Genomic DNA, 22,147 nt, shown 5'->3' with positions numbered 1-22,147 from the left:
ACAACTGGTTGTTCGATGATTTAAAATGGCTGTTTGGGTGCTGTAAACAACACCGTTAGAAATTAAAAATGGGTAAGTACAAATCTCAAAACCATGTTTAATTCTGTGTTATGGTGAGGAGAGTGTGAATATTGACTGTGGGGTATCTGCACATACACACATTCACACCATCCTGCTGTTTTCTTTCCTTTCCTCCGTCTCTCTCACACACACTTACCAGCCAACATGTACATGATCTATGGCTTTATTTCCCAAGGGTCTGTTGTTCAAACATTAATGTGACTTCTTCCTCTGTTTATTTCTCCACAGAGAGCAAAGAGGTGTACAAGAGACAGGTGCTGTCGATCACATCCATCGCGATGGCAATTAGTCTCCTGGGAACACTGTGCATGGCCCTCTACTGCCGCAACAAGTGAGGAAATAAACTCACAAACACATACATAAAGTCTAGAAATATCTATTAAAGCTACAGCTCAATTTCAGCATCAACATTTTTAAATTCACTGTACTTATTACATTATCACTTACTTCCTGTAGGTAATATTAACATTTGCACTCACCAGGTTAAATGCTAAGATCTGAGGAGGCAGCAACAGTTCCACAACAGTGCAGATCAGATAATCCCACCACTTTACACACCTCATCTTTCTGTGAGAAAGACACTCGTCTGAAACTGTTTGTTGTAGCTGAACTGCCACTATGTCAACTCTGAACCGATTCCAGCCGATCAACATTAAACTCTGCTGCCTTCAAACTACAGGCCACGGGTTATTTCATAATTGTGCAAATGAAATTCAGTTGGCAGTTTTGCCAATGTGTGAATCTGTGTCTCTACAAATAGGAATTATGTTTCTGTACAGACTACAAACAGATTACATTTTAGTGTGTCTAAGGTTTTATTTTTCATATATTCAAGCCCTCTTTATTGCCAATGTGTGAATGGTTTGTAATGTCACTTTCCTCAACTCTTTTTGTTGCATCTAACAGCCCTCAGACTTGATAAAATTTCTGTGAAAGATTTGAGTCAAATTTGCCCCAAAAATTCCAAAGAAAAATGTGACATTTATGCAGCCAAGGTCCCATGATGCCTTGGCTCAATGCTTCTCTTTGACTTTTTACAGCAACAACAAGACTAGCCAACACTACTTTAGAAATGGAGTCCACTTATCTCTAATGCCAACCAAATGACTGGTTCCATTGCAAACGGACTCTAACACAAACTCCACAGAAGTAAAATCAAAATCTGATTTGGATTCAAATAATATTTTTCTAGCAATCACATTAGCGAGGAAGCGAGCCATTATCTTTTGAAGCCTGCCAGGCCGAAATGGACAAATTGGCTTGACAGTCATTGAGGAGGAAAATATGGGTGAACATCAGCAGGGCATTCAATTCATGAAGGGATTTTCATTTAGTTTAGGAGAGCTTAAAAAAATAGCTGAACTGATGAATTGATGCAGACTTTCAAACACGAAGCAAAGATTCGCCTCTCGTTATGCGCTGTTTGTGTCGTCTATGATGTCACCACAGCGCCATCATCATTTATACTGGTGTTGAGGGCGTGTCAGACTTACTACAGTAATCTCTTGAAAGTTGGGTGTCACCACAAAACATCAGCAGTGGTGTAGAAGTAGAAGTTGAAGAGTTTTTTTTTTTCCTTCAGAGTTTTCTGCAGAAAGTCTCATCTTTTCAAGGTGTTGCAACATCTCGCTCTGTATAATCTGTACATGTCTGACTGCACTTCTATACCATTGAAATGGCATTTAAAAACCGGGGCGGTCGTACACTCGTGTCATCTTCCATCGACTCCGGTCGCACCCAACCCCCAGGCTGAAATGACGCAAAACACTGCTCGCACCAGCAGTTGTGAAGTGAGTTTTGGTGTGTGCCACTGTTTGCATGGGTGACAGTGGTGGGTATAACTGGCCTTTACTCACTTTAAATCAGTCGTGTTGGAAAGCTGTGACTTTTCACCCCTAACTGCCAACAGCACGAGGAGGAGTGCAACCAATCGCTGAAATCAAGCAAAATAATATATTTTTAGAACTTGCCATGAAATCCCACAATTTTACCCTTTTCTCCATTTTCTTTTTTTTCTGGTCTCAATATAAAAGTGAAGTTGAATCATACGTTGCCAGTGAAGTCCTGTAACGAAACCTTAAGCTGTGAGTTTTCACCACCACCAGTTCAGTGTCTTGAAGCCAGATATGATTTGTGAGGAATGAGTCTCACATACACAATGAGTACATTCTAGTATGGACGGCGTGGATGACCATAACTTTCAAAAGTAACTTCATTTTTCTTTCAGTATGACATGAAATTAGAGATTAAGCTCATGAATCCATTTCCCATAGACTTCTAGGCAACTGGAAGTCTTAATGCAACCCTGCTGGCCATTAAAGCATGCACATTTTAGGCACTGCTGCACTTCTGTTTCACTTTCAGACCTGGAGGCCACATCCGTCTTTTATACTGTCTATAATGACTCATTAGCATTTTGGCTGATGCTAGCTGGCGCAGGCTGCACATGCGCGCACCAGGGTGCAGCTGCAGCTCTCTTTATTAACTGTGCATGTCATTAATCACACTGGTTTTCTTTAAGCACAGAACTTTCAAAGTATTTGGCAAGCTGTGAATAAGTTGCTACTTAAAGTATTCAAACATGTTCACTGACAGATACCCAAATAGAAACATTGTATGCACCTTCAGGTTTCCTGAGCAATAATAAGCAATGACTGCTGACATTTCAAGTGAGCTTGCATTTGATTAAGCAGATTAGATATACTGGCTGCTACCACTCAAAAATATTACTAGTTCAATACATTATCAAATTTCTTGAGTGTGCACAAAGTTGCTGCAAACAATATAAATGATCTTCAAAATGACACAACGTAGAACCAAAGTCGGCTTTTGACGTGCTCTCCTCCGTGAAGCTGGACTGCAGAGAGTAGAGAGTTCAGGTGTTTGTGTCTAACTTAGGTTAGAGCTAATTCAGCTCAAGTTATTAGGATACACAAATTAACGTATAAACCAGTTTCAGTTCAACACTGGAGAGACTCAGATTACAAAGACTGCAGCTGAATTGTTACTCAGCTGTTAGATTGTCAGCATTTTCCCTTCCCTGCTTGTGTGGCATAGAATTTTCCCCTTAATATATTGACAGGTAAATTAGCTGTAGCATCATGCAGTTTCATCACGCCAGCAATTCTCTTAATTTTCCTTTGAATTGAAAGTTTCTACAGTGATTTTAATGCTTTTAAACTTCTTTTAACCAGTAAAACTGATGATGAATTCTGCCACTGCTTCCTGAAGTAAAATATTACTGTATTTGGTAATAAACCCTACTGGGTGTGGGCAGACCACATGTCCACAAAGACATTTTGCAACATGTTGAGGCATCCTGCATCTTGGGCCAAATCCCAGGCTGGGTATTTGCAACAATTTGTAAAGCTCATTATACACGTACACATATTCATAGGCTATTATCACCCAAAGGTCAGCTCATGTGGCTCCGGCCCTTTCTCTGCTCTCTCCCGGTTTTCATATTTCTGCAGGGTAGAAGTTAATATGTGTGCATAGTAATTGGTGTATGAATGGTCTTGCGTATAGCTCTTGCTGAGAGCATCTCAACAGTACGGGTTAAACATCTGGTTGTAATGGCAGTATGTCAGTATTTCAGAGTATGTGGACCATGGAGCAGGCTATGATAGATGGCACTATAATTCCATAGGCTTTCCTCAGTAATATAATGATGTGAGTGAGTGAGCAGCCTGACAACAAGATAATCGGATCAAGCTATGATGGACAGGCGCTTTCAGCGAATCCATAATTGAGTCAGGGAACTTGCTTGTTCAATGGAGAAGATGCATACAGATTGGGATGAAGAAGCAGGGGAGTGAATCTGAGTGACCTGAATAAAGATAGAGTCAAAGGTTTTATCACTCTGAGAAAAAGATCCTGACAAAAGTGAAAGACAAATGATTCCCTGCTTCATGTCTTTTGAAGTGGAACATGCACTGCAGTGTGGATGTATTTGGAAAATGAAATCTTAAAACAAAAAAATGCTAAAACAATGACAATGAGACATTATGTGTTTCATATTGTAACATCCACGTACAGTGAGTGTTCTGAAGGGTTAAACAATAAACAAACATGAAAATAACTTCATAATCAGTGTTTAACCTCAAAATCAATATATTGTACTTCAGATGCCATTAAATACTGACTGTGATATTCTCATAATATAATTACTCCAATATACTTTTTCTAACAATTAGTGACAATTCGTACTTTAATTTTAACAAGCTCATCATGAATTAAGGTCCACAGTTTTTTTTAGTTCCTCTAACTTCACGAGTTTGTTTGTTTTTTATGGTATTCTGACAAAACAGAGTGAAGGCAAAAAATAACTTATTTCCAATCAGTAATGATATGAGAAGATCAATATTTAACCATTCTGCCGTAGATTAGACACAGTGATTTTTTCTCTTTTCTTAATTGCATGTAACATGGTTAAAGTAAAATCATGTTTATGGCAAACGTGTAATAAGTTATAGAATAAACCATTAAAACATGAACTCGTGGTCTGTAAATGGAGGCGAGCTTCAGTCTCGCTGCTGAAAGTTGGACACAGAAACTTTGGGATAGATTGCCTTAAGCTTTCTACCCTTCAAGTCGTGCCTCATTCAAAATGTGTTTTGCTCAACGTTGCTGAACTCGGATGTTTGACCTTCTCTGGTCTTAAAATTCACGTACTGAATATGACGTGCAGTCTGACACCAGCAGACTTTCTCATTTCTGCTGAAGTCGTTTTCTCGGCGCTAACCTTGAATCTGATGTGTCTGCATAGGAGCAAGATTTTGTTACATTGCGACGAGTCATGAACCCAGTCGTAGTCTTGTATGCCACTTACACAACGCTGAGTCATTCCCTGGTGCACATATGCTGAGAGTGAACTAATCCATACTGTGCACTGACAGTGGAGTTGGAGTAAGAATTTTTAACAAGGTGACTAACTTTTTCTTTAAATAACCCCATCAGAAGCAACTTCTTTTATCAAACTGATTATCTCTTTAGGTTTTTAAGTTCTCTCTCTAAATTACTGCTTGCTTTGGCACTAAATAGGCAGCATGATTTATCAGTGGTCAGCACAGTTGCCTTGCATCAAGAGACTCCTGCTTCTGTGTGTGATGGCAAAGAATTCCTCTAATGCAGACATAATTTTCCTTCTTTGGAAAATTACTACACGAGGCTAGCGTGTTGTTTAGGAGTTAACTCTGTGCTGTGCCTCTCCTTCTTGCTCTCTACTTGTGCTCTGCAATAAAGGCATGAACAGACACCCCATCCATCAAATCATTTAAAGCTCATCTAAAGCTTCCTGAAGAAGGTAAAAGCGATAGCTGATGACTGAGTTTTCGAGCAGCATTAAGTATGAAATCACGCTCCCTGCTAAATGCAAATCAGCATTAGCTGTGTCACAGGTAATGCTAACCCATAATATACAAATTCCCCTAATCACTTGTTTCCTGATCTGTTGCTGCAGGCTTGTTACAAAACTGTGGTGATATTGGTGGATGATATCATTAACTTTGATTTTTATTTTTCATTTTGTTACACGTGTGCTGTCTTTTTTTTTTTTAAATCACCCCCCCCCCCCCCCCCCCCATGATAACAAAGCTGAACTTTCTGTGTCATACAAACAGTGGGGGGTGCAGGATGATATATGACACATCTCATCAACAAACGCACAGAGTTGGATGTTTGCTTTTGATTGCAGCCAAAGCTTCTATCACAGAGAGCATGGACACCAATCGAGCAGCTTGTGAGAGGGCTTTAGAAGAGATAATGGACCGTTCTTATTAAGTAAACACTTTCCCAAAACTAGTGTGTACCAAATGTCACAGCCTTCTTCTAAGAAAATATAATTAAAGGGCCTCGGAGGTGGAGAGGATGGAAGCTTAGCATGCAGCAGTTTGTAAACACTTCATTACGTCGCTGTCATTCGGCAGAGAGTCTCTGACAAAAGGACAAGTAAAGGCTTCATCAGCTGCATCTGGTAATGAGCATACCCCTGGCACAATACAATGAAGTTGTGATACGGAGCTTTTGTGCTCCAGGTCAGTCTAATTGCACATGCTTGGGTAAGTGGTGTAAAAAAAAATCAAGTAGCTGTAATGTCAGAATGGCAAACCTGAAGAGCTTCTTTCAGATGAATGGACAAAATCAGCTCACATCCTTCAGCTCCTCCAGTTCTAATTATTCCACTTTCTCTAACTTGATTATCTCTAAACCTTTAGCCATTAAGTCAACTCTGTCTGTGCAAGATTAGGGTCAAATTAATTAGTTTCCCTGTCAATGGCTTTGGTCCTCCAGTGTATTTGCACTGAATATTACAAAGAATTCAGATTATTGGTGATATTCAGGTTTTTTTTTTTTCTTTTGGTGACTGATTTAAGGAGAACACATCTCAGAAATGAATACGCCCAGCTCAACACATCTAGGCAGGAATTATTGAATACAGTTGCATCATATAAATAATTACATTATATAAACTTCAATATTCATTTTTAATCATTCCTCAGAGATAAATTTGGAAAAGGGAATCTCACCTTCCTCTGCTCTTCCTCCCACAGGGACACGATAACAGGAGAGCTGCTCTCTAAGCATTTTGGTTGGAAGGGATGAAAATAGATTCTTTTAAGAACAAATATTTAGAAAAGTAAAGCAAGTCCCACAAATTAAGTTCCTGGATTTCCTTCTGTATGAACTTGGTGTGCATAAATGCTTTGGTTTGTAATCTGTCCTTCTTTCTGTCTGTCTAAAATACAATATTGAAAATGCTGCTGCACATAATGTTTCTGTAAACTCTTGAGATCACTGTTGGAAAAGAGACCTAAAAAAAATTCTCACATCTCTGGCTGCAATTAGGAGCTACACATGTTTAGTTTGTTGTCTGAGAAGAGACCTGTAGCACACCACTCTGTGAGATCTGCATATCTGAAACAAAGGCGAGGCAGCAGACATCATTTTTCAAACTTGTTATAATTAGCTGTTTGTGCCAAAGCTCCTGTTTTGAATTAATTAGAGCAAAATTATAGACTGGTTACAAGTGAGACTTGCTAATCTCAAGATAATGACTGCGAAACATAATTATGACACTGAGGAACTCAGTACAGGTTGTACTGGAACAAAACTTTAGAGCTAAGGATGAACCGATGAGGATTTTTAAGTGGGAGCAACTATGGGAGGTCAAAGGCTTTTTAGCCAGCAGGTATGCATTTTATTTCTCTACAGTCAAAACAGTGTTAACCGAAAAGCATTTCAGGATTCACTCATCTCAACTGATGTAAAAATTAATCAATACATTTTTTTTTTAACAATCAATACACGAGTCAGAGATGGAGCCGAATCGGTTTAGAGCCACCGATTCAAATCAGACGCTATAACAGAAATAAGCTGAAAACTGTCAGTTAGCGATCACTTTTGTTTGTTTGACCTTTAATAAGGAAATGTCAGCACTGAATATACAGTATAGAATATATGATGGAATATATCATTTCCCCTGGTGACTGACAAAGGTTATACTGTGCATGAATGCACCGTGTGTGCTCGTGTTTTAAAGACGCTTATTGTTGGGCATTTTATTTTTGCTGCTGGAAATAAAACCTGTTAACAGTTCCTGTCAACATGCATATGTTATAACAGATTGTCAAATAGAAGCTAAATTAAATCTGAATACCACCTGAATGAATTGGAGCCAGGCTGAAGTGTCAGTGTGTTGTCTTATGTATTTATATCTGTGTAATGTAACCATCTATAGTTACATGCGTTAAACTGTGTAAGAGTAATTGTTAATATTAGATGCTGATTGGTTGGGATGAAAATCTGAAAGTCTACACGTGATTCTCATTAATTTAGCTAACAGCAGTGCATGCTCCCTTGTAATCAAACTTATGTGACATCATTTCTTTTTTCTTTCTGTTTAGGAGGCGCAGAGAAAAACTCCAGGCCCACCTGAAGGAGAGTCGCAGCTTGAAAAACTACACCACTAGTTCCCACAATGCCCAAGAAGCCAAGATGAGGGCCTCTAACACCAACCTGCAAATTCATGAGGTGACTGCGAATGTTTTCTTTATTCATCTTAACTTTGTTTGTGTGCGTGTAAACCCACGGGAAACAGTGGAGCTCACCATGTTGCTATCTCCTGGAGATTATAAGGCCATTTTCACATATGCACTGCAGCCTGGAACTTTTCTGTAGGAGCAATAAATGTGCAAAGGCTTATGTTTACAAGAAACGATGACGCAGATGACACTGAGTATTTAAATGTCAGCAGGTCAAAGACAAATGCATAAAGATAAAACAAATCTTAAGGCCGCGTGCAGGACCAGACTGTGTTCCACATTTAATGAAGACGTCACTGCTTACAATAAATGTATCAACATCCATTTCTGTTCCATCAAATTGGGTAAAACTGCAGCTGGAAATTCAAAATCTGAATCTATTTTTAATATAAATCATTAGTTTATGATTATTGTGGTGTTTTTTGGGTTTTTTTAAATCTCACCAATAGAGACCAGAGTTGTTCGTTTTTAGTAACAGCAGTTGTGAAGCTGTCCCGGGCTGAATTTCTGGATCTTTTTTTTTTTTTTTTTTTGGGTGAAAATAAAAAAAATAGCCCAGGGCTTGAGGGGTTGGTTCTTATTTTTCAGTAAATTAGTTGGCATTAGCAGAAGTCAACAAGCATTAAAACATAAATCTTAATCTGAAAACCAACAAATATTCAAAATGAGAAGTTTGGTCCCTAAAGTTATTATCACTGAGCAGACACACACTTCATGCACAACACCGCAGAGGATTAGCATTAGATTTATGGCTGCCTGCAGTTTCTAGATGCATATGAATGAGTATGTATTGCTGTCTCCACCTGGCCACTTGCATGAGGCTTACAGGTCTTGAGAGCAATCGTTCAGCGGTTTGGGAGCAAACTGCTGGCTGCCAATGTCATTCATCATCTCCTCGGTGCTCTGTGTCATCACGCTCCCAGTTGTGTGTCCTGGAGTAGCTGCCGTGGACGTGAACATTACCTTAACCTGAATGTCACTCCTGGGAGAATGCACTTGTGTGTATTTGTACACCAATCTGCATATATTAAACTCAAGCATTTTTACATTTTAATCATGCAAATCAATCATTCACTTCAATTCAATTTATTTATATAGCGCCAAATCACAACAAACTGTCGCCTCAAGGCGCTTTGTATTGTGGGTAAAGACCCTACAATAATACAGAGAAAACCCAACAGTCAAAACGACCCCCTATGAGCAGCACTTGGCGACAGTAAGAAGGAAAAACTCCCTTTTAACAGGAAGAAACCTCCAGCAGAACCAGGCTCAGGGAGGGGGGGTCATCTGCCGCGACCGGTTGGGCTGAGGGGAGAGAAAGACATGCTGTGGAAGAGAGCCAGAGATTAATATCAATTAATGATTAAATGCAGAGTGGAGTATAAACAAAGTAAATAAGGTGAATGAGAAGAAACAGTGCATTATGTGAACCCCCCAGCAGACTAGGCCTATAGCAGCATAACTAAGGGATGGTTCAGGGTCACCTGATCCAGCCCTAACTATAACCTTTATCATAAAGGAAAGTTTTAAGCCTAATCTTAAAAATAGAGAGGGTGTCTGTCTCCTGAATCCAAGCTGGGAGCTGGTTCCACAGAAGAGGGGCCTGAAAGCTGAAGGCTCTGCCTCCCATTCTACTCTTAAGTATCCTAGGAACCACAAGTAAGCCAGCAGTCTGAGAGCGAAGTGCTCTGTTGGGGTGATATGGTACTATGAGGTCTTTGAGATAAGATGGTGCCTGATTATTCAAGACCTTGTATGTGAGGAGAAGAATTTTAAATTCTATTCTAGATTTAACAGGGAGCCAATGAAGAGAAGCCAATATGGGAGAAATCTGCTCTCTCTTTCTAGTCCCTGTCAGTACTCTAGCTGCAGCATTTTGGATCAGCTGAAGGCTTTTCAGGGAGCTTTTAGGACAGCCTGATAATAATGAATTACAATAATCCACCCTAGAAGTAATAAATGCATGAATGAGCTTTTCAGCATCACTCTGAGAAAGGATGTTTCTAATTTTAGAAATATTGCGCAAATGCAAAAAAGCGGTCCTGCATCTTTGTTTAAGGTGTGCATTGAAGGACATATCCTGGTCAAAAATGACTCCAAGATTTCTCACAGTGTTACTGGAGGCCAAAGTAATGCCATCCAGAGTAAGTATCTGGTTAGACACCATGTTTCTAAGATTTGTGGGGCCGAGAACAAGAATTTCAGTTTTGTCTGAATTTAGAAGCAGGAAATTAGAGGTCATCCAGGCCTTAATATCTTTAAGACATTCCTGCAGTTTAACTAATTGATGTGTGTCATCTGGCTTCATTGATAGGTAAAGCTGAGTATCATCTGCATAACAATGAAAATTGATGCAATGCTTTCTAATAATACTGTCTAAGTATAATGTATAATGTAAATAAAATTGGTCCTAGCACAGAACCCTGTGGAACTCCATAATTAACCTTACTGTCTGAAGAAGACTCCCCATTTACATGAACAAATTGGAGTCTATGAGATAAATTTGATTCAAACCACTGCAGTGCAGTACCTTTAATACTTCATACTTCATCAGGTACACCTATCAGATCTAACACAATCCAATACAACAGTTATAGTGTAAGTTCTGCTTTCCTGTTGATGTTTTCAGATGGTGATTTTCTTATATCTTTATTATAATAACCATACCAGCCTATAGTGGGTGCTGGTAGTAGTCCAGTTTAAAATATTCCTAATATGTCAGTAAAGTTTTGTCCACTTCACTGAAATTATTACACTAAGGGTTAAAGTATTAGAAACATTTTTAAATGCACTGTTAGTCTATACGCAAAGGACTCGATCATCAGCACATTAATATGCAGAAGAAAATCACTGTGTGGGAAAAGCAGTGGAGATAATTACATTTCATGCTGGCAGTTCATGATACAGCTGACAGATTTATCCTGATTTGTCATCATTGCAGAGACTGTCCTCTGAAGAAAATACATCAGCAGTTGCTATTTGATTAAACAGTTTAAATTAAATATCCTTACCTGTAATGCCAAAGTAAGAAGTTGTGTGAAGTGGGTTGAAAAAAAAAATGCCAGACATTGGATGGTTAGGCGTACTGACTGTGTCTGAAATACAGGTATGGTTTTGACTCCAGAAGCCGCAGTTGCCAGTCAGCACTAGTTTCTTACACCAAGAAGGCAATATTTGATCCTATCTTTTAAAACAGACCTAAAGTAATACTTATATTTTTGGACTTGTTGTCTACTGTGGCATATTTAAATTCCGAGATCAAGCCATTAAACAAACTTCTGTACCAAAAGATTTGAAATTAAGATTCAGTTTATTTTATTTTATTAGCTCAAAGACAACTGAACAAACAGCCATTATAATAATTATAATTACAAATCTTTTATAATCAATGCTGATTGTATGCAGGTGTTTCTGCCCTCAGTTCTGTCTTCAGCAGATTAAATGCCTGCTTACTTGGGTTGATTTCAGGTGTTTGGACCATTAAAAACATTCCACGTCTGTGCCTTAAGAAGCTCTTTTATTTGCTTTTTTGTTGCTTTTACGTTGGGTCATTATCCATCTGTTTCCCGAAGAGACTTATGATCATTTTTCATCACTGGTCACAGAAAGTATAGCAGTCACATCGTCAGTAAGCAGATTCTGCTGGCACCCATACACTCCACCACCTTAACACAGTCTCCAGCATGTTTAATGCTGTGGTGTGTTTTGGATAGTGTGTACCTCATGCTCCATCCTCTTCTTTCAGTCATTCTAGTGAGTTCATTTTGATTTAATCTGTCTGAGTAATCTTTTTTCATTTTTGTCCTTACTGTTGATGATACCGAACCTGTCATCGGCGACAGACCGTACTTCAAATATCTCGCCATTCTCGGACTTCCAGCAATAATTACCATAATAAGCCTGTGTTGGTTGGGAAGCACAATTTCTCAGCTTTCAGAAACTATTTGAATTTTTCCAACAGGACAAATGGTCGCGTAATTACGGTAATTTAAAATACCTTTGATCTAACGTCTCAGCGGTGATACGCTCGGGCAGGTCACAGATGTATCGTGGCGATTGCCCGATGTTAGAGGGTTAAGCACCACTGGTTTTCATCTTAGGGTAAACCCTTCACTTCTACAATCATGCAAGTGTCTCTTGATTGTAGGCTATGACAGTGTTATGGACTTCTCTTCAAACTGGTTGTAAAATTGTCTCAACGTCATTGAGGGGTTTTGCTTTCTGATCATCCACTTGTCTTCCGTGGTCTCCCAGATCTTTTGGTGTTGCCAGTGCATTCAAGATTGTGGCAACTTGTTGATTTGGTCACTCCTAAGTTTCTTTTGTTCAGCCTTCTTAACTTACACTTTCCATGAACGTCCACCAAATTCAGATTCAACTCTTCAACTCCGGACCTTTGATCTCCTAGACTGTGAAGATGGGGGCGGGCAGGGGAAGGGGGGGCTGTAAATCCTAAATGGTTAATGCAATATTTTTTGACCTTGAAAGCTAACACTCTCCACATCAATCACATCTTCATTGTCTCATTTCAATTTTAATACGAGGCTCAAAGGATTTAAAACACAGTGACACTCTTGCCCGAGGCCTCTACCTTCAGTTTCAGTTTGCAGAGGATTCAGATGTCTAAGATGTGGCTTGGAGACAGAGATAACCAGGATTTGAAAGTAATCTGAAAAATCTGGAGTTTGTGAAGATGGTGTGTCAGGTGTGTCTCCTCAAATTACCTTCAAGGTAAAGGGTCTGTCGAGGACAAACATACTGGCTTCCCAAATTAAGGGAGGAATAGCGGAGGTCCAGCCTCCAGCATTCCTGCGCTGCACTGAATATGTGCAGAAAACAGTCAATATTATTTTGATCTCAAAGAGCAACATTTATATTTCAAACAAATAACTGAGGCATTGTTGGAAATTGTGCAGCCATTAGAAGTACATCACATTTCATTTCACTTCCAACCTAAATGTCAGAGCGACTGAAAACAAATGCAAATAGATTTCTGTGTTTATCGACCTGATGAGGGAGAAAGCACAGGAAACACATCGGTTATATAGATCAGAAACCAGTCTCGGAAACGTCACTATTTTGTCTGCATACTTACGACTTTCAGATTTTCAGCTTTGTAGCTATTAAAGGACTTTTTTTGGTGTCTTTTCACTTATCTTATATCATTTCTTCTTATGGAAGTCAATGGGAGGATGTGTTCCTTTTCTTCTCGTTTCTAGAAGCTTCCGTCAAACTTTAAGTGGGTCGATGTTTTTTATCAAAGAATTTCAATTTTGCTGCATCGTTTTCATGCTTCCTGATTCCTGGTTTGTTTTGTTTTGGGGGGGGTTGTTAGTTTTGTCACCAACATTCTGATACATTATTATAGAAATGGTCCAATACGTATATACTTTAAATATTAATGACACATTATCACATTAACTAACAGTCAACCCCACACTGAAACCAGCCATTGAAACACCTAATTAAAAGTTTCTTTTTTTGGTGGTGGTGGTGGGGGGGCTGGGGCTCATGTGTCACATGACTCTTCACAGCCAAAGTTTCCAGGAGTTTAATCAGCCGATGGTCTGACTGCAGCCTGGTTCCTGGACAGCATTGATTGTCACTGAGCTGCCTCTGACACCTTCATACACTTCGTGTTATACTGAGAGAAAAACTTTTCTGCTTCCACTTAACGAGACCACACTTTGTCATCTTGTTAATGAGAGGCCACAATAGATGAGTAGCAAAGCTCTTTTTACTTTTTCATTGTGAACAACACAAAAAGCTTTGTGTTGTTCACAATGGCCTAAATTTTTAAAGTTGTCTTTGTCATTTAATGAATATTGATTGGAAGAGTAAATGACCCTTTGTTGCCCCCCACACACACACACACACTTCTGAGAGGTAGAATATTTAACTGTTATATATATTTAATTATCTGTACCAAGAATTGAAAAAGGTAGACTAAACCACTGCATAAATTTGTTCTAAAAACTATTTAAAATAAGTCCGTCAGCTTTTAGTTTCCTAACTGCTTTATTAACTTTGTCTCCTGAATTACAGATTGTTGTTTACTGACTCCACAAAATGTTTTGTGGTAGAAAAACAAGGCGGATCTTTAGTGTATAAATGCTGCTTTGAAATCGTCTTTTATTTATTTAATTTCTGCAGCCGTCTTTGGGGAACTTGCATGCAAATGAGCAGCGTTTGTTTATTTTGTGCCTACGCACCCAGAATCACATTGATTTCTGTCTGCAGGCAATCAATTACCAAAATTTCTGAAAGCAGAGCAACAAGCATGGGGTCAATGGTGTATTAGGAGCTTACATGCACACAAGAACCATACTCAGCAGGCTGCAATAGGCCGGGTGTTTTTACATTTCAGTGGCGTTTCTCCACTATACAGACCCGTTTTTATTTTAGCATAACTACCTTTCATTTCATTTAGGAATAGGTACAATAGAGATATGCCCCTGTGATCATGTGGGTCATGACAAAGTTAGCAGAACATTCCTGCAGTGGCCAGTGATAGAAAATGAACACTTCTGATTAGCACCGCAGGGCCCTTTGTTGGAAGTATTTGATTAAGCAGTGAACTAAAGAGCAGCTCTGAGTGAGTCAGTCTTTCTCTATCAATCAGGTTTTACCACCCTATCATGAATTCTTGAGGTGTCCCACAGAGTCCGTCTGCCATTTCCACATAATTAAAACTGCCCCGACTTGGTGAGCAGCACTGTACTGAGCCGGCGATCCTGCGCGTATTTCTGGGACTGGAGTGAGTGTGTTTAGCTGTAAGACTGTTAATGATGCCACCATCTCTGCACAAATCATAAAACCATCTTTGCTTCAATCCACATAGTTTGTCAATGTTTAAAAAAATATTTCCAGAGGCATATGGTTCCCATTTCAGAGATTAAAACATCTATTAAAGTACATGTACGCACACGCACACACAGCTGTTACACACACTCCTCGCGCCGCGAACATCCAGACTCGGCATGGAGTCACTGTCAAAGCGATGATTACTTTTGCTGGTTGTATCTGCTTACGTTTATGGAGCTAAAGAGTTTCTTTGCCTGCAGCGGTGCAAGAAAATATTACATTTATATTGATGACCTCTATAAACAGTCAGTATTGCTGGATGACGCATGCACACAGTTTCCAGTTTTTCCTCAGGCAATCTTTCTTAAGCTTAAATCTATTTTCAGACTGAAACAAAATGGCTGCTGAGCCACACAATGTCGGCATTAACAGATTGAAGCCACTTTTCCCCCTTTGAGCTGCTTTGCAGTGCTCTTTATGAGTGTAGAATGGGTCAATTAGTTTTAACACAAAATTTTCTTTGTGTGTTACTGTAAAAGTAAAGCGTTTCACATGACTGACCTTTGTCAGTCAGTCAGTTATGACGATATTGGATTTATCTCATCATTCCTTAGAAATGATCTAATTTTCTTTCTTTAATGTTGAACCCAGTGAGCAAAAATAAGGGAAGTCATTTAGTATTGCAGATTTACAGCATACCAATCAAAGTAACAGAGGCCAAAACATGACTTCATGAAGCGTGACAAACCCTGGCACATATAAAAGGTAGACTTTGCTCCCATTACATTACCTGCTGCTTTGTGGAGCTTTTTGAAACCAAACCTCAGAAGCCAGGATTCTGGATTCAGGAGGCTATCTGGGGAATACATTGTCATTAGCTTATGGCAATAGTTCAGATAGTACTAAAATAAAAAATATATAATATCCTCCTTTTTATGTGACTTTCTGTTGGGAGGCAGCTGTCATTTTAACATCTTTAATTTGATTGTATTTTCGGTATCTTTTGATATATTATAACCTCCTGAGACCTGTTTGCGATGAATTTTTAATTTCTCCTAGATATTTGTGATTAGATGGGCCTGATATGTATATAAACTAAGCTTCCTCTTGGAACAGGAAGTTGTATTTTGTTACATGGTTGTTGCATACTTTTGTGAGAAAAAAAAAAATGTCCTCAGATGTGGATAATGGCATTATTTTATAGCATGACTTAACGAATTATAAAACACTATTGAGCAGAATGAAGTATAAGGTGCAGCAAAGCCGAAATGTAATGTCCCCATATGTGGACGCAGGGTCTCGGGTGGTTTTGTTAAAAAAGCTGTGCCATGTTTTCACGTCACTACCGAAACAGGAAGTTATGGTCCATAGGGGGAGCCTTTTATCAGCCACGTCCCAAATTTTCACCAACAATAACGACAGACTTCTCTCTAATGGCCACATAGCGAGTAAAGAATTATGACCATTTCTGAGTTATTTTGTTGCAAAGTCTGCAAATCTAAATATTTTTTAGGGCTGTCACTACTAAATACATAATTTCTGCAACTAAATAATTGTTTTAGTGTTTAGTGACAGAGGTTATTGTCACTACCATGATTGTTTGGTCACAGTAGTAGTGACAAAAGTGGATGTCAATTATTTTTTAAGAAGATGTTTAATTTTTTTAAAAATACTAAATTTTTTATTTAAAAAAAGCAAATAATTCTTGTTTCTATTTTAATCATGTATTTTCCTAGAGACAGATAAAATATAAAAATGCCTTTAAAAAGGAAAGAAAAAGCGGGACAGAGCGATCGAGGGAGTACAGGTAATGACTAAGAAATGACCCAAGATGTTTTTTACCGTTTGTACTTTGGCTGTATTTATCTGAAGCAGAGCGTAAACAACTGGAGGATTTCAGGCTGTTAATGCTATGATAGTATATGCTAATGATATGCAGCCTCTTTTTGATGCCTAATTGGCTTAGCCAAATCATGTGATCATATTGTGTGGTGTGATTGGCTATACCTACTTGATCATTATTGAGCAACTGAACAGCTGGCAGGAGCTGATGGTGTGAAACTGGGGAATCCCAGATTTCTAGGCCAGAGCCGTCTGTTTCTTTACAGTAACGCTGGAGCTGAAACAAAATATGCAACTTTGCATAAAGACCATTATTTCTGAAAATCTGAATTTCACCTTGCGGGACAATAAAGGCTGTTTCTTCTGTTTCTTCTTAAATGAATTCATACAGTGTTCACAGCAAAATAGATTTTAAGATTTCACAAATTTTTAAGATTGAATTTTTAACATTCATTGATATCAGCTTTTTTTTTTTTTTCGTAAAATTTATAAATTGTTTTACCTCTTAACAATAACTTTTTCTCTGAATTGAATTCCATGTTTTGATGGTGACAAATTTAGTTTGAAAATACAAAATGAACAGTGAGTGTTCCATTACTAAAAATGTTCCCCTAATATATAGAGCAACAGATATGTGGTAAACGTTTTGAAAAACTACATTTCTTTTGTCAAATTCTAACTCTGAATGGTCCATATAAAGTATGATATGATTTCTATAACTATAGAAAGTATGCCATGTTTCTCGAGGTACAAATTAGGTTGCCACTGTCTGCACGGTCACATCACCATGGCAGCATCTGTGATGCTAATGAGTCTGCTGTCCTGAAGGGGGTCCACTAAAGGGAGCGTGTCTGTGACAGTCTTGTTAGTCAGACATCAAAGCATAAAAGTATGTTGGAGTAAAGAATTGCACAAAAGTAGGTCTCTCTTACTTTAAGTTACAAAAGTTACTGTCCAGACGATGGTAAGATAATGCTGAGGAGAGAAAACTGTCACCAGCAGATAGATGCAAACCACTGATACGTATGTGTTATAGATGAGAAATCAGCAGTCCTCTTACATCTTTAAGGCTTTTAAAGTTTAAAGCTCAAAATACTTTCTTGTGTTATCCTGTGTTCTTTTGAGGAGTTCACAGCTGCTATGTAGCTGACTGAGTTTGCCTTGTCAAGCGCATCGTGAAGTGCAAAAATCAAAGAAGTGCTTTGTTTTATTGCATATCTGTCGCTCCGGAGGTGGGATGAGCATAAGGAGAACTAAGAGAAAGAACCTGAGACCAACATGAGACAACACTAGAGCTAATTTAGATATCCTGCCATGATGTCTGCAAGACTGAAAGATGGGACAAAGAAAGGATCGATGTGGGTGAGAAAGCAAGATGAGGCAGTAAATTAAGAAAGATATACGGGTGTAATGTAGGAAGAACAGTGGACAGAATGAAGGACTTGATAAATCTGGTCAGATACCACCAGACAACGTGTTCAGTAGGTCAACAAAAAATGACAAAAAAGAGCAAAAAACAGTGTTACTTTAAAAAAAAACGTTTTATATTAAACGATTAATGCTATTAAAAAATAATTTGCTACAATGTTACTGAGAAAAATAATATATTAGGGTACTTTAGCATGTTGGTCACATTGTGCAGTGTGTGGCCCACTCTCCATCTATACAAGTGTAACTACATACATGTGTAGTGTGTTCACTGAAGCCAGTCTTGAATATTATTTTAAAAAGCAATGTTGCAGTGTTACCCACTGAGAAAGGTAACTCAGAGTACAGCTCACTAAAAACACCTCTTGACAATTACAGTAGCTTGTGCATGTTGATTATAAACTTAGCACAAAAGGTAAGGAAATTTGTGTTTGGTCAGTTATTTCTTTGTTGCAACAATGCTTCTTGGCAATGATTCTTATACCACTGGAAAGCCTGCTTATTTCACCTTAAACAGTGCCAGATTTGTGAGAAAAATGCTTTTGTGGGTTGAGCAGCAGAGTTGAGTACTTGCCAAATCTTTGCTGCCGATGCCAAACAGCTTATTATGCTATTGACTCGTGTTTGGTGTCATTTATTGAATTAGAGGATTGAAGTCTGAAGAAGCAAGACACACTGGAAATGTAACAATGTATTCATTTAACAGACAGGGGCCACAGCAGCATGTGGAAGAACCATACACATTCACAACAGCCTGGCACCTCCTCCTCATGCTGGTCACCGGCTTGGTCACACACTGCTGTGGGATGGTATCCCATTCTTCAACCAGCTTTTGTTGCAACAGCACAGCAAGCTGATCCCACAAGTGTTCAGTTGGTTTGAGGTCAGGACTGCAGGCAGGCCATCCCATCCTCTCCGGCCCGCTCCCGAATTCTGGAGGGAGTCCTCAATAAACCCCATTTATGAGGGCGAGTGTGGTCATCTCGGAGGATAGAGTTCGGTCCCAGACTGTGGAGATATGGGATTGTCACTGGTCGCAGAATCTCATTTTGATATATCTCTGCATTGAGATTACCTCCAATGATGACAAGCCCGTTCATTCATTTATTTATTTATTTATTTGGAGGTTCTGGGGTACCAGAAGCTTAAAACGAGAGCCAACAGAGAAGATTTGGTGCAGCCCACTCAACACTGCTGCTCAACCCACAAATGCATTTTACTAACAAATGTTGCTCCATTTAAGGGGAAATAAACAGGCTTTCCAACTATATAAGATATATCGCCACAAAGCAATAGTTTATATAATATCCTAAGTTTATGGGCAATATATGAGCAGCCGATTGTCTATCAGATTATTGTCTGAAAGTGCCGGCTGTTGTCAGAGTTGTGTTTGTTTTGAATGACTTGAGACATAAAATTGTCACATGGTGCTACAGCGGTTAGCGCTGTGGTCTCATCTCAACAAGGTCCTACAATCAAACGTCCTCTTCGGATTGGAGCCAGTGTGGCATTTGAACAAACTGTTCACTGCATCGCATCAGTCCTGCAGCAGTCTGAGCCTACAGCACCATCACAATGCAGCAATCTGTCCTGCCTTTTTTTTTTTTCTTTGCCCAGTTGCAACATAATATATTCAGACATCAGGGGTATTTGTGACATAGTTCACTGTTGCTTGAAGAGTTGTGACACAACCAAATTTGTGCCTTTGCCTTTGTGCTCTTGAATTCATCATGATTTCAGCAACCTCCCTCTTTTCTCCACACAGGAAAATATACTTCAGTCAGATAAGAATTGTGTTGTGAAAGGTGGGAGAAGACAGAAATAGCTGCAAATTGAGTGCATTTCACAATCAGATCCCACAATCACAGACACGCCCCACATCGAGCTAGGAAACAAAAATCTAAATATATTCTGCTGAGAAAGGAAAAGATTCAGTCTGAGCAGACTTTAAGTTCATATTTAAAACTGGATGTGAAGGATTCCTCTTAACATATTAACTGTAATAAAAATTCGCTTTTTGTTGTTGTTTTACTGTTTCTGCAGTACTGCAAACGGCCGTCCCAGACTCGCCAGGGAAACGTCTGTGAGTCCAGCTTTTCACACTGCAACGTCACAACCACACCACCCAGCAGCTCCAGAGGCACAGCCAAACATCACAGGTGTGACGCTTAATTGCACGTGCAGAAACATGCAGCCTTTGTGTTACACTGCCCCTCTGTCCACCACAGGAAACAGTAATAATGCAGAATAGAGCAACAATGGGCAACTTCAGTGTCCTTTCTTGTAATCAGCATAGACTCAGTGAAGAGAGAAATTGAATTATCCACATTACAGTGCAGACAAAGCTAATTGCTGATTTATGGAAGAATGATAGTAATTATAATTAAAGCTATAAACACATTAATAAGCATATCCATAACAGTCATGAACACGGAGATCAGACAGAGATAAAATCAGAGGAACATGAGCCAGCATGAGCAGACGTGTATATCCCAGTCAGTTTTTTTCTCACGTTGCTCAGTGGTGTGTCAGAGCTGCCTGGGCTTTGGCACGATCAGAAATACACTCAAACATACACGCCTGTTCCCGAGAGTTCAGATTCGACTCCTCGCCAAAGCTGGTTTTTCTGTACCAGCACACATGAGCAAACACATTCAGCTCCTGCAGATCCGGCTCATATATTAGACCATTTCCTCGTCTTTTGAGTTCATCATTTTAAAGGAATTTCAGTAAAATGATCACGGATTTAATCTCAAATTCAGTGTCTGTATATGTGAAAAATACTTTGAGTTTAGATTTAACAATAAATTGAAAGCCTTTTTAAAACACTGACCCAAAGCGCAATGATCAAACTTCACATGTAACGCCTATTTTGGCCTTCTCCCCTCCATCACGTCTGCCTGTCAGTGCAGCCCTGGTTTTCTGCCTGTTACTGCTTAGCAACTCCTGGAGCAGCTAGAGGTTAATCTTCTTTTTTCAAGTGGATTCGAGCAGTAGATGAGACAAGACGAACCAGAAATAGGATCAGACAACCTTCCAACCACAAAGTCCACCTACCTAACCGTTTGGCTAAACTCCTGCAAGACTTTCCTTATTCCTGTTTTCTCTGTATGCAGTTGCCTCTGTGAAGAGAAACATCACTATGTTGCTCTTACCACAAATGATTTTATTAGCAACCAATCAGAGTTTATTTGTTTTCAATCTCATCAGCTCAGGGAGAGAGTTAGACGCTGCTGTCAGGATCCCAGAGTGTTCTGGGACACCGCAGTCTAAAATAGCCAGAAAAAAAACTGCCCGAGACTAATTCAGTGTTGTGGGATTTATCTCATATAAAGTCCTTTATAGAAAACTCTGCCGGCACTATTAAGTGTCTGACTGTAAGCTTCAGTTGTTACAGCTAAGAAGCCCATTTTTAGAGGAAAATCTAGCTTTTAGAGCTGCAGGGTTTTATGAATGAAAGCTCAGAAAAAAAATTAAGCTAAAATCAAAATATAAGAGCAGCATGAAGAGGGAATTTGCTTCTTGAGTAAAGTCGGTTTTTTTTTCAGTGGTCCTACTGATGAAACTCTGAACATATACCCTTTTCTGCTTTTTCTTCTGCATGACCTTCTCAAGTAATCATCTTCAGCAAGATGAGCTTTTGTCTATTTTTAATTCTCACTTTTCACACTTTCATGCCAACTTCACACAAATATCAGTATCCCAGTTCTGGGCTTAGGAAGTGCTCAACAGTGAATATTAAAAGGTTCAGCCAGTGAGTGGGGGTGGAACCACTTGTGTCTGATTTTTACAACATGACATAATCGCCACACACATTAAATTAAAGATAATGAATGTGCTCAGAAGCAGGAGAACGTGTCTTGGTTTTGTCACTTACGAGGTGCATCTCTGCTCTCTGTCACCAGAACAGAGCCGAGAGTAAAGACGGAGAGAGAGAGACCAGGAGAGCC

The 22,147-nt window shown here is 39.1% G+C and overlaps 1 protein-coding gene across 1 annotated transcript in view; it reads left to right on the top strand.

Moving 5' to 3' along the window:
- The window catches only part of nrg3a (neuregulin 3a), a 351,002-nt gene that overhangs the window by 319,295 nt on the left and 9,560 nt on the right, over positions 1-22,147 (top strand). The window contains exons 6-8 of the mRNA XM_030747487.1: positions 310-412; positions 7,986-8,112; positions 20,241-20,356. Of these exons, the coding sequence (XP_030603347.1) occupies positions 310-412; positions 7,986-8,112; positions 20,241-20,356 (346 nt within the window). The remainder of the gene's footprint in view (positions 1-309; positions 413-7,985; positions 8,113-20,240; positions 20,357-22,147) is intronic.

The sequence above is a fragment of the Archocentrus centrarchus genome, chromosome 15 (assembly GCF_007364275.1).
Source record: "Archocentrus centrarchus isolate MPI-CPG fArcCen1 chromosome 15, fArcCen1, whole genome shotgun sequence".
Lineage (NCBI taxonomy): Eukaryota > Metazoa > Chordata > Actinopteri > Cichliformes > Cichlidae > Archocentrus > Archocentrus centrarchus.
Note: the sequence above shows the minus strand (reverse complement) of the source record. Positions and strands in the feature narration are given on the sequence as shown.